At 43.5% G+C, this 14,386-nt stretch overlaps 1 protein-coding gene across 2 annotated transcripts in view; it reads right to left on the reverse strand.

Annotated features, from left to right (window-relative positions):
• Window positions 1-14,386, reverse strand: part of DPYD (dihydropyrimidine dehydrogenase) — a 1,460,234-nt gene that overhangs the window by 422,487 nt on the left and 1,023,361 nt on the right. Inside the window, exon 16 of one of the 2 annotated variants that reach the window (XM_088479172.1) lies at window positions 8,896-8,979. The exons of the other annotated variant lie outside the window; for it this stretch is intronic. Coding sequence (XP_088335298.1) covers window positions 8,896-8,979 — 84 coding nt within the window. The remainder of the gene's footprint in view (window positions 1-8,895; window positions 8,980-14,386) is intronic. 2 annotated transcript variants of the gene reach the window in all.

Raw genomic sequence — 14,386 nt, forward strand, 5'->3', positions numbered from 1 at the left:
GCCAAGAAGGGAGGGGAGCGGGTACAGATTACCGGGGCCCGGGGGTCCGGAGGGGCCTGGCGGGGGCCCGGGTCTGGCGCCGCCCCCCCCTCCCTCACAGCAGCCCAGCACACAGAAGTCTCCTATGCCTGTGGGGGGGAGCGATCACACTGATTGCGCCCCCCTGGCTTTGAGCAGGGCTGAGGGGGCTCAGAGAGCCCCCCCCTCCCCAGTGCGCAGCGCCGCCTCACTGCAAAACTTTTCTTTTTTTTCAGGAAGGGGGCATGGCCATGCCTCCCGTGATTAGGCCACGCCCCCTATTACCCGAGCTCGCCGCAGCTCTCAGCGGGCCTGTATGGAGTGCAACCTTTGGCGTGACTTAGATGCTCCACAATGGGTAGTGATGTGCACGTGTCGTTTAATTTTGCATCTTGTTCACATCGTAGCCACATAGAAAGTCGCTGACAGTGTACCAGGGATATTAGTTTAGTACTTTTGTTACAAAGGAATTTGTATAAAATGTGTACAAACTCACAGATTAAGCAAAACAATACGTGGTAGGAGACATGGCGTTCATATCGATGCTCTTTCTATTGCCTTATTTTTACCCAAATTTGTGCCTAATGCCACGTATTCACTATGCGACATTACTGAGCGATTGCACGATTACGACATCGTAATCGAGCAATCGCTCAGTAATCGGGTGCAAATCGCACAAATTAATGTCAGAAACGACCAGCGGTGCGCGCTCCCGATGGTTGTTTCCGACATCAATCATCGCCCAAACATGCTAGTCAATCTGCCGATAACGACAGATTGCCCATGTTCGGGAATGATTGATGTGCCTACACTGAACGACTGATCGTTCAGTGTAGGCACAGCAGAGACTGTGAAACAACTGCACGATTACCATGTCATAATTGTGCAGTCGTTTCACAATCTGCTAGTGGATACGCACCTTTAGTCACACACAGAAGTACAAGTCATACCAGCTCCAATAGTCTTTACCCTTGCAATGTATTTTTGGCGCATTAGTGATGCAACTAAAATGCGTATTTAAAGAAAAAATGCTTAGTCTGGCAAAGTTGCAAAATCCATGGCACGCCAAAAGAGGCCATTTTTGGCACAATTTGAGCAAAGCTGTATGTGGACACATCTGTATATTAGAGATAAAGATGTGCGGCCGGTTCTCCTGAGATCCAAATCCACGCAAATTTTGTGAAACCAGACAGATCCGACTCACAGTTCTAATCTCCTGAGGAGATTTGGATAAATCTGAGTCGCAGTTCTGATCTTCCAGTGGTTCAGAATTCGAATATTATATCAGAATTTTGGGTTTTGGATAGCAAAAATGACATGATTTTAGCTGTTTTCTAAAACCTTTATCATTTTTTTTTTAATTCAGATACCAAACCAAAACAGCTCAGGGTGGTTTTGCAAAACCAAAAGACAAAGATGAATCCAGATCCAAAACATGGCGGCAATGACAAGCGCAGGATTTCTAGAGGGCGGTTTCCAAATGCTTGATTTTAGAGTGAGTGTAGCCAGTCCATGAAGAGGGTAGAATTAGCATTTAACCAGCTTTAATATGCGTCATACAAAGTATATTGTGTGTCATAATTCCAGCATATACAGGACCAGCAATCACAAAAAGTCATTAAATGCGGCAGTAGGGTCATCCTGCCTGAGCTGAATGTTTTTATTTTAGATGTAGGCACCATTACAGAGGATTAGAGCAAGTCCGGGAGTCTGGGGGAGCAGCAGAATAATCTACCACTGCCCTGGACATATATGTACATATTGGGCTCTATAGCAACACATCCCTAACAATGAATGTTTTCCAGATCTCTTAGTTGGTGCACAGGTGTACTTATTACTGGCTGACACATGTTAAAAGATCCACAGGTGGTGCTTATTATTTCATTTGTGATACTGAGAAGAACATGCAGCACTAGTAAAATTACCTTACTATTTCTATTGTGGTCATGGTGTGGGCAGGGGAGGGGGGTTTACACTAAGTAGAAAGTCCTTCGTAAGATGGGGCAAAGGGCCTGATTCAGAGCCGGACGCAATTAGCGCTCGCTCGTCCAGAAAATAGGGGTGGCTATTCAAATGAACCGTTCGCTCTTTGTGGTCTGATCACGCCTCTAGGTCTGAACGAGCGAACAAAACTTGCGGTCGTTTTTTGGGAAACTACGCCCCCTGACCGCTGGCATCCTACGTCATGTCAGCTATTTATTAGATTAATCGAGTACATCAACCAGGGTATGAGCTGCTCGCTAATCTTGTGGTTGGTTTTTGCTACCACAATTTTGCGAGCAGTTCTGGATATAAAATAACCCAGTGACGTGGTCAATGAGGCTGCTGTTTTAATTATGCACACCCATAAAACGCCCGTTTTGACCTTTAAGCACGCCTGCAATCGGATCTTCACTCCCCGTTTTCAAGCACCTTCCCCTGTTACCACCCACATACGCCTCATTCTGTCACTCAAATTACCAGGCATTCGCTATTTTGCGAGCACATGAATTTCGACCGCACTGACTGGTTCGCGCATGCGTATAACGATCTGTACTCATGCGCAGTTGGGCAAACATCGCTCGGAGCGAACAAGCGGCCGCTTACGAGTGGCTCTGAATCAGGCCCAAAGTTCACTAAATGTATGTCTGCATGAATACTAGAAACTCAAAGTTGATCTGACAAAGACCCATTTGATATCTTATATACATTCATCATTTCCACTTTAAATTTATTTTGGTCAAAATGTTTGAGGATGGAGATGAATAAGAATAGGACATAAAGCTGCAGACCAACAACCACCATGTCAAAGTCCCAGTACCCCAGGATACTTCATTTGGATCTATTCTAAAAATAGTCCATTATCTTCTAGAGCACAGGTTCTCAAACTCAGGCCCTGATTCAGAGCCGGACTCTCTGAAAGAGCGCTCGCTCTGAATCTGGGCGTTTTTTTTTTCTAGGAGTGGCCACCTGGCCGCTCGCATAGCTGTGGGTGACCACCCACAGCTATAGCGAGCGGCCATGATGATGGTCGCAATGGTCAAGACCATCGCGACCATCGTGCTTGCGACGAGACCCTAGTGGTAGGGTCTAGCTCATCGCAAGCCCCAGAGAGCTTTCAGCTCTAACAGAGCCGGAAGCTCTCCACAGACATGTCAGTGGGGCTGCCCCCAAATGGCAAGCGTTCCCTCGGGAACGCCTCCATTTGGGCAGCGCCCCCCCCCCCAGCCTGCCCACCAAACGGGGCGAGCTGTCATTCAACATGGACAGCTCACCCCCTTTGGTGCGAGACCCGGAGCGACGGATTGCACGTCGCTAGCCGGGTCTCGCGCATGCGCACGACGGAGCCGGCTCCGTCGTGCGCATGCGCTGTGGGCCACCATCGACCCGGCTGCGAGCGCTCAGCGCTTGCGACCGGGTCTGAATCAGGCCCTCAGTCCTCATGTTTTCCAGGTTCCCTCACAGCATCGCAAGTGAAATAATTAGCTCAACCTGTGAATCTTTTAAAATGTGTCAGTGAGTAATAAATACACCTGTGCGCCTGCTGGGCGACATGTAAAATGTGAACTGTGTGGGGTCCAGAGGACCAAGTTTGAGAACCACTGTTCTAGAGATTGGTGCAGAATGTTGTTCTAGTTTTTAAAAGCCAGCTATGTCAATAATCCTATTTATGCTTTTACAACAAGTCTTGAATTTATTTCTGCAGGTTATTAGGTCACTGGAAAGGTTAGACAAATTCAAATAATATCTATACACATAGATCAATTTCATCCAATACTTCCAATTCCTCCTCCATGTATGATGTCCATGCTTCCCCAGGACTCTCCTCCATATATTACTCATTCCATCTTTTATAGTCTCCCATGTGATCCCTCAAAATATAAAATTGTATCTAATTATTATCTATCTGCAATTTATCTATGCAAAATGGTTTTCCCTTTTTTTTGGTCAACTTATGCATATATTTATAGTAGGAAGCAGAGTCAGGAGAAGCAGAGACTTTCTATTAAAAGTATAATTAATTGCAACGTATGCTATAAGCTCAGTTTCCTTTAGGAAATGATAGGTTACCTGATACACTTTGGGGGCTGCATTGACTTGGCCTCTACCCTTTTGCCTGATTCAGAAATGGGCGCAATGTTGATGTTTACACAGTTGAGCAATTATCGGTAATTTGTGCATCACTCTGAGTCGCACTGTGCATGTGTCAAGTTTCATTACCAATGTCGCTCTGTGTGAGGATTTATTCACAAAGTCATTGACAGGCAGTGACCGTTTGTTGGTGGCAACAGTGGATGCAGACTCAAATGCAGGCGAGGTATAAAAGTGGAGCACTAGTGCTAGTTTGATCAAGTGACCGCAAAGTTTTCAAAGGATGAATTTATTAAAAAACAGTTAATCAATAAAAGTGCAATTGCAAAACCCGGTATCACTATTATACACAATCACCTTTAGGATACATTCAGTATGGATATGATTCAGTACGGATCGCGATTGCAATAGCGTTTACGCACGCAGTCTCACTACGAAGATATGCTAATGTCTGCGAACCTATGCCATGTGCAGCCTAACATAATGACGCCCACCTTACCTTACACACATCCGTAATACTTAGGAAGACTGCAAAACCATCGGTAGCATCAAGTACCATCAGAGCCTCACGCACACTTGCACAAGGTCTGACCTTACTCAGGAATTGCTAACCTCATCGCACGCAGTGAAAGCCCAAGCTGCGTATGGCATCACAGTGGCTAATTTATGCATGTCAATGCAACGGCGTTCAAATGCACTGGCACACCTGCATTTCACCGACCACCCCCCCATCACCACCCCCAAATGGTACTTCCTGTCAATCATGCAGCGATGGTTCTGCGTAGTCACTGCGATCGGAGTCCTGATTGCAGTGGAGTGTTTACGCACACGCAATGCGATCCATACGTATATGTACAACGCAACAATCGGCCGATTGCGTGCATAAATGCAGATGCAATTGTTGCTGAATCAGGCACATAGAACACAACAGGATAGAATGCGGAACCCTTATATTAGTCCCTCTCCTTTAAGTGTCCACAGTCACAAGATTTTGCTATGTGATCCACTCCCTATCAACAAGAACCACTGGCCATGGAAATGATAAATCCTCTTTAGTAAGATAATAGTTCCGTAATGACAGCGGTATTGGCAGGGAGATGATTATAAGCCCAAATGTAACGCAGTACCATAAATTAACCTGTATCACCCAAAGCTGCTTATGAAGTCCCCGGCAACTGCCGCTGATATTGCACCGAGTGCCACTTCAGTAGGCATGGGCGGCAGAGAGCTGAGGCACCGTCTGGTGTGTACTGACTGTGGCAACTGCGCAGGCGTGTAACAACCATTTTCAGGGAGCGCCTCTTCTTGGGACTGCGATCCCGTATGCAATCAATATGATAAAGTCCTGGCAAAACACAGGTTGTGAGCCCATGCACAGAGAGTGCCTTTGTGCAGACGGAGGACCCCCACACTGCAAACTCCTGTCTATAAGGAGGACATCTTTCAGGTACCTTCACTTTTATATTTCAGATGTCCTCTATTCAGCTGTGCACCTATCAGACTGCATTGCACTCCACAGCATCAGGGGTCTGAAGGTGTTTCAGTGCTGACAGTAGAAACAGCTTCTTTTCTTTAATTTCTCTGTGCCACTAATAAGGACTTTCATCTCTCGTCCAATGCTTTGCATGACGGGAGAAAGCAGGTCCTCATTTGGGTAATTTATCTGAATTATTATATTCATATAGGAGTATCATTATTTTACTCTTATCTTCCCTAAGTAGGATTGAGGGACGCCTCTGCTGCTTATTACCAAGTCTGGTTTAATATTTCTACAGTATTCATGTTCATCGTGATAATATTTTGATCTGTGTGACCTACACCTTTACCTTTTGTTTATCTTCACTACTATCTCGCCTTCATATAACAGCTTGTTTACTATAGAAGTATCACTGCTTTACACCCCATACACAGGACTAGTTACATTTCATAAAATACAATTGCATTTTCCTCTCCTTTTTGTCTACATATCTTTTCTCAGTGTGAGATAGTGTCTTATCCATACTTGCCAACTCTCCCTCATTGTCAGGGAGACTCCCTAAAATAGCAGCAATCGCCCTGTCTCCCTGAAGAGCCATGTATTGGGCGGCCATAACGATACACTACAGCCCTAAGTGGGGTGAATATATTGTGGGCAATGGAGGAGGTGCCCCTTCAGTGCTGGAGCATGGCGGCAGGCGCCTCCATTGTCTCCCATAGTTCTGCCCCTGGCAGTACTCGTCCACTTTAAAGCATACTCATAGGTGTTGCTTTCATAATCTCCTTGAAATGTTTTTTTCCAAAGTAGGCAAGTATGGTCTTTTCATATGTACTTTTAGACTATGCTATCACAGGTATTATGTGGTTATTTGCTTCAATTGCATGCATTTTCAAGACACTTTTCTCATTTTGGATGTGTTTTTAGTTTGTTTGTGTCTTTAATCTTAGAGCCAGTACTATCCAGATTTTAAAGCATAACTAATAAAAGTTATATTTTACTGTATGTTGCTGGGAAGTGTGCCCCACTAGGGAGTACTGTTTCTTTTCTCTTGTTTTGCTTACATATATCTATTTGACTCCAGGGTGCACCTTCTGTTTGACATGATCCATGAGTCATGGATCATGTCAAACATGTCCTGTGCATCGAACCCATCCTCTTACCCTATATCCCTTTATACTTGATCACACTGCATATGTGTCAAGTTTAATTTCCAAAGTTGCATTCAGTGAGGATTTATTGGCAAAGTGATTGAGCGCCAGAGACCATTTGTGGGTGGCACAAAGGGAGATGCAGACTCCAAATGCAGGCTGGTCACACTCGTTTTTTCTCTGCCAGTGACTGGGATCCCGTACGCAATCAAAATGACTCAGTTCCCGCGGCCATTCTGCACGACCATAGGGTTACTCAGAATTCCAATAATCAACTGATCTGCGAACAAGCTGCATCTTTATATGCAGTCACTTGGATATGCAAAGCCACCAGTGAGTGTCAGTACAATTCCCAGCGGTTGCGTCACTTGTATAATTTTGTACAGCCGCTACATACCAATTTGCAGCAGTGTCGGCATTAGCATACATCTCAGAATCAGGCCCATTATTCTTAATCTCTGTAGTATGTTAAATCAACACATAGTCAATGAAGCCTATTTATATCAGCAGGTACAGTATCTAGGCCTTACAAGCTATAGCAAGGAGTTGGGAGCTGAAGGCTCAGAGGGCTACCTGATGCACATGACTGCTTTATTCATATAGGAGTATCATTATTTTACTCTTATCTTCCCTAAGTAGGATTGAGGGACACCTCTGCTGCTTATTACCAAGTCTGGTTTAATATTTCTACAGTATTCATGTTCATCGTGATAATATTTTGATCTGTGTGACCTACACCTTTACCTTTTGTTTATCTTCACTACTATCTCGCCTTCATATAACAGCTTGTTTACTATAGAAGTATCACTGCTATACACCACATACACAGGACTAGTTACATTTCATAAAATACAATTGCATTTTCCTCTCCTTTTTGTCTACATATCTATTCTCAGTGTGAGATAGTGTCTTATCCATACTTGCCAACTCTCCCTCATTGTCAGGGAGACTCCCTAAAATAGCAGCAATCGCCCTGTCTCCCTGAAGAGCCATGTATTGGGCGTCCATAACGATACACTACAGCCCTAAGTGGGGTGAATATATTGTGGGCAATGGAGGAGGTGCCCCTTCAGTGCTGGAGCATGGCGGCAGGCGCCTCCATTGTCTCCCATAGTTCTGCCCCTGGCAGTACTCGTCCACTTTAAAGCATACTCATAGGTGTTGCTTTCATAATCTCCTTGAAATGTTTTTTTCCAAAGTAGGCAAGTATGGTCTTTTCATATGTACTTTTAGACTATGCTATCACAGGTATTATGTGGTTATTTGCTTCAATTGCATGCATTTTCAAGACACTTTTCTCATTTTGGATGTGTTTTTAGTTTGTTTGTGTCTTTAATCTTAGAGCCAGTACTATCCAGATTTTAAAGCATAACTAATAAAAGTTATATTTTACTGTATGTTGCTGGGAAGTGTGCCCCACTAGGGAGTACTGTTTCTTTTCTCTTGTTTTGCTTACATATATCTATTTGACTCCAGGGTGCACCTTCTGTTTGACATGATCCATGAGTCATGGATCATGTCAAACATGTCCTGTGCATCGAACCCATCCTCTTACCCTATATCCCTTTATACTTGATCACACTGCACATGTGTCAAGTTTAATTTCCAAAGTTGCACTCAGTGAGGATTTATTGGCAAAGTGATTGAGCTCCAGAGACCATTTGTGGGTGGCACAAAGGGAGATGCAGACTCCAAATGCAGGCTGGTCACACTCGTTTTTTCTCTGCCAGTGACTGGGATCCCGTACGCAATCAAAATGACTCAGTTCCCGCGGCCATTCTGCACGACCATAGGGTTACTCAGAATTCCAATAATCAACTGATCTGCGAACAAGCTGCATCTTTATATGCAGTCACTTGGATATGCAAAGCCACCAGTGAGTGTCATTACAATTCCCAGCGGTTGCGTCACTTGTATAATTTTGTACAGCCGCTACATACCAATTTGCAGCAGTGTCGGCATTAGCATACATCTCAGAATCAGGCCCATTATTCTTAATCTCTGTAGTATGTTAAATCAACACATAGTCAATGAAGCCTATTTATATCAGCAGGTACAGTATCTAGGCCTTACAAGCTATAGCAAGGAGTTGGGAGCTGAAGGCTCAGAGGGCTACCTGATGCACATGACTGCTTTAGAAAAGGCATACTCTGCTAAGATATAATGTGGTCAAATTCTTACCTGTCCACAGGCAAGACCCATACCCCTTTCCCCCATGCCATGGGGGCAGGAAAGATTTAACTCGAGGGCGTCAGCACCAGAAGCCTGTGACATGAAAATGGAACACAAATAATTATGCTGTACATTCTATATTGTTATTTAAAAGACAATAAATAGCATCAACAAATGAACAATGATTGATACAGACGTGTCCTGCTAAATCTTTTCTGCGTAAGCAGCAAACTGCGCCACGCTTAGCGCAAGGCGTGTGGCCTTGAGCAGATACGTACACTGCGTTCACACCTGTACCTCCATAGGATCGCCTGGTGCGATCGCAAGCGCATCATAGCGTACCGTAGCATTTGTTGCTGCGGGTAATCACATGGTGCGATGTGTGCAGACGTTTGCAGCGTGATCGGCAAAGATGTAGTAGGACACATCTGTATGTGTTGTACTAATAAAAATGTAAAGGGACTTTTCAGTTCTAAAGAATGTTTTTCAATATCACATATTACACCGCTGTTTTGATGAAAAAATTGTACAAATCCAACAAACAGCCCTATCCAACTGTGAGTTAAATATTGTAATCTGGATACTATACAGTACTGTATATTAAGTAGATCACTAAAAAAGTTCTAATGAAGTGACTTAGGGGTCTATGTACTAAGCAGTGATAAGTGACAGAGTGAAAAGTGCCAGTCAGTCAGCTTCCAACTGTCATCTCACAGGCTGTGTTTGAAAAATTACAGTTGGGAGCTGATTGGCTGGCACTTATCACAGACATCACTTTTCACTCTGTCACTTATCACTGCTTAGTACATAGACCCCTTAGGCTATTCTTCACTCCCCATGCCAACTTTGATGTCAGCAACAGCACGACAAAGTAAATACTGTAACATATTAAAAAAATATCTCGTAGAACATCATCAGAATAAATCTCATACTCCTAATAACTTAGTCATAAATTATGACTAAGTTATTAGGAGAATGATATTTATTTTATACTTGTATATTATGACTCATAATATATGGTTATCAAAAAGGTATCTATCAACTCCTATCAAAATGTTCTGGACACTGCCAAGCAAACATTCATCCAGTCTCTCATTTCTGCTCAAGCTTCTAACTCTACATACCTTTTCAACACATTTAAATCTCTTCTCGCCCCTCATACACCAAGCTTATTGGCTACCACCAGCATCCCAAATCTTGCTTCCTACTTCAATGACAATATTTAGATCCAACAATAGCATCCTCTAGCTCAGTCAAAAAGCTTCCCAATTCCTTTCCTTAACATTCTAGTACCTTCTCTTTTTTTGTATCCCAAAAATGAAGATGAAATATCTACTCTCTTCTTATCTAACAACTCTAGTACCTCTTCTCTTGAACCTATATCCAAACAAATCAGCTGATCCCTGTATCCTGTGCATCAACCCAACCTTAAGGTGCCTACACACTTAGCAATATTTTACACGATTTGCCTGATTCCGATGCATCATGACGACAAATCGTGTAAAACACATGATCACGATGCCGATGCGCATCCCCGCAGGTCGTACATAGCATCTTCAGATCTGCCGTGCTGTAGGGTAGATCTGACAATCTCAGTCACGATGCACTGGAGGCATGATAGATCGTTTGTCACAGTGGACAGTTTTTAGAACCATACGACTGCCAGGGAGCTGCCGGGGAGAGTTCAAGGGGAAATCGGACACAATGTCATATCGTGAGCACATCGCCAAGTGTGTAGGCACCTTTAGTGAAATCTCAATTATCTATCTGTCTCTCTCTCTACTGGTATCTATCTAACATTATTCAAGCATGCAGTGATTACCCAAACTCTCTCATATTACCAAACCATCTTTTCAAGCCATTAAAAATGCTAGGAACACTATACTTAAGAAAGAAACATAGATGCCATTGTAAAGAAGGGTCAGCAGAGACTGTACTTCTTGCAGCAGCTTAAGAAGTTTAATCTTTGACAGGAATTGTTAACCCTTTTTTATTCAGCAATAATTCAGTCTGTTCTCTGTAAAATTCTTGTTTGATTTGGTTCTATTACGAAACAGGAGAAGAGTAGACTAAGGTAGTTAGGGCTGCAGAAAGAATTATTGGAATTGACCTCCTCTATTTTCAAAAATGATACTTGACCAGGGTCAGTAGGCGGGCTAGTAATATTGTTGAATATCAACACATCCAGGTTGTCATCTGTTTCAACTGCTTACCTTATGGTAGGTCTTATAGATCGCAATGTGTGAAAACTTCTAGACACTAGAAACAGCTTTTTCCACAGGCTGTTATTGTGTTAAATAAATGAGGAGTGCAGGGTGGTGTGGGAGGTTTTTTTGGGAACGGTGTGTCTTGGTTGACTGGAATTGTGGTATGGTTGTTTGGGATTGTTGTTTTTCATGTGAGTATTATAGGAGAGTGCTAAATCGGAATTAATTCCATGTATATGTATGTATGTATACTTGGCCAATAAAGCTGAATCTGAATTGCTTGAGAGACTTTCTTACCTCGCCTCATTCAACCTATTGGATCCACTTCAGTTCAGCTTTCATGACTATTTCAAGCCATTTCAGTATCAGCTGCATGCAGATTATACCCAAATGTACCTATCCTCTCCAGATCTCTCACCATCCATGTTGGCTCATGTAAATAAATGTATTTCTGCCATTTCATCTTGGACATAATCTTGTCCTTTGCCAACAGTTCTTATCAATCTAATATCTCTGTTACTGTTAACACTGTATTAAATCCTACACCATAAGCTTGCTGTCTAGGGGGGTATATTTACTAAAATGTGGGTTTTAGATAGAGGGAGAACTGGGAGCAAGATAGGGTAGATAGGAGGCGCACATGATAGAGGAGTTAAGAGGAGGGCTAGAGGGATTTAATGAAATGTGGTGTCATAAACCAGAGGAGGTACAGAGAGGGAGTTTTGTCAGAGATGAGGTTGGAAAGAATAACTTCAGTGCTTTATATGGGAGGAGTTTGAACTGGATTCTGAATGGGATAGGTTGTCAGCGATAAATGTTGCAATAGGAGAGGGCAAATACTGTGAAGCATGATGGGAAAATGAGACTATCAGCAACATTAAGACTAATCTGAATTGTGGAAATGTGACACAGGATAGAAAGTAGACTGTTTCAGTATTCAAGGCAGGAAATGATGAGTGCATGGGAAGCATCTGGGCTGAGGAAGGACCAAATCCTAGTGATGTTACGGAGGTGGAAGTGGCAGGACTAAGAGATGGCCTAAATGTGGGGAGAGTTGCACAGGTGGATGGAATTAAGGTTGTGTAGGAGGAGGGGGTGGGCGTCTGTCTCAAAAGATGCAGATAGATCAAGGAGGACAAGGATAAAATGGAATGTCCTCCCTTGCCCAAGACTTTCTTCTAGCCTTCAAACCTTCAAGCATTACCTGAAAGTGTACTTCTTCAGACAAGTTTATACCTAAACCACCCACACAAAAGCTCCATAAGCTATTCTACCCAATGACTTCTGCTCTACATATTTCACACAAAACTTACATATGTTCTGTTTCTACACTCACAAAGCTTTCTAACCCCAGTCCAAAATTGCTGTGTGACTGGATCATTTGACCCAAGAAGTCTGACTGGAACAATTTACAATCTGTAGCACTCATTCTATTGTGTCAAATTCCAATTGTCTTATAGAATGTTAGCTTGTGAGCAGGGCCATCTTACCTCTATCTCTCTGTTATTTCCCAGTCTTGTTATATTACTGTTTTACTTCCCAATTGTGAAGCACAACAGAATATGCTGGCACTACTGTATATACAAAAATGTTAATAAAAACAACACTCGTGTTAGGGTTTTATGCTCAAACATATGTGTGGATAGAATATATATGCTTTCTCTGTGCTTGTGTGAATTTCTGCTTTGTGCTCTGCAAGGCCATAGCAGGGCAATATTCCTATCTGTGCTGGCACTGCCCCACAAACATATGATGCCATCATCTGGGGGCTGGACCAGAGGAGCTGAGGAGCTCATTCAGACCCGCTCGCTAGATGCATTTGCTTGCACCCACCCAGCAAGGCAGGCGATCGCATGGCAAGACATAAGCACGCCCACTATGTCTTGGCGTGCGATCACTTTAAGTATGAAGATGCCCACCAGCCTGTTATAAGATGCCCACTTGCACATGTCATCTCCAGGAAGTGCATGAAACTATTGTTACATCGAGCACCAATCGGATGCGATCACAGCGCTTGGGTTTGACCATACCCTGCCGCAAGCACTTCGATCATTTCAGTGTGAAATTCAACCAGGTGACGTGTACAATGACGCTGCCTGTTAAATATGCATGCCTCTTAAATGGCGTTCAGAAGCTCAGGCACGCCTGTGTTCGCACTTCCACTCCCCCTTTTCAACTGGCCAACCCCTGTCACCACCCACAAATGGCTTCTCCTGTCACTAACTTTGCTCGGCTGTCTATGCGCAGGGAGTGAATGCTTCCCGATCTCTCGCATTGGTTCACGCATGCGCACTGAGATGCATACGCATGCGCAGAATGCAAAAATCAGCCAGCTATGAGCGAACACATCCTAGCGAGCAGGACTGAATCAGCTCCTGAGTGCCTAACGAGTCCTAAGGGCAGTCAAAGTGGTTTTGTGGCAGAACTGTACAACCATGGCCAAAAGTTTTGAGAATGGCACAAAGTTTGCTGCCTCATTGTTTTAGACCTTTTTGTCAGATGTTACTATGGTATACTGAAGTACAATTACAAGCATTTCATAAGTGTCAAAGGCTTTTATTGACAAGTACAAGTTATAAGTTTATGCAAAGAGTTTGCAGTGTTCACCCTTCTGTTGACCTCAGCAATTCGCCCTGGCATGCTGTCAATCAACTTCTGGGCAACATTCTGACTGATGACCGCCCATTCTTGTCTAATCAATGCTTGGAGTTTGTCAGAATTTGTGGGGTTTTTTTGTCCACCCATCTATTGAGGATTGACCACAAGTTCTCAATGGGATTAAGGTCTCGGGAGTTTCGTTGCCATGGACCCAAAATTTCAATGTTTTGTTCCCCAAGCCACTTCTGCCTTATGGCAAGGTGCTCCATCAAGCTGTAAAAGGCATTGTTCATCAAAAAACTGTTCTTGGATGGTTGGTAGAAGTTGCTCTTGGATGATGCTTTGGTACCATTCTTTATTCATGGCTGTGTTCTTAGGCAAGTGTGAGTGAGCCCACTCCCTTGTCTCACTGTGCATGAAGATGCGCTCACACTTGCCTGCTGCCATTCCTGAGCAAGCTCTGCACTGGTGGTGTCCCGATCCCACAGTTGAATCAACTTTAAGCGATGGTCCTGGCACTTGTTGGACATTTTTTGGGCACCCTGAAGCCTTCGCAACTATTAAACCTCTCTCCTTGAAGATCTTGTTGATCCAATAAATAGTTGATTTAGTTGCAATCTTACTAGCAGCAATATCCTTGCCTGTGAAGCCCTTTTTGTGCAATGCAATGATGACTGCACGTATTTCCTTACAGG

Source organism: Taudactylus pleione, unplaced genomic scaffold (genome assembly GCF_031769625.1).
Source record: "Taudactylus pleione unplaced genomic scaffold, aTauple2 ptg000228l, whole genome shotgun sequence".
Lineage (NCBI taxonomy): Eukaryota > Metazoa > Chordata > Amphibia > Anura > Myobatrachidae > Taudactylus > Taudactylus pleione.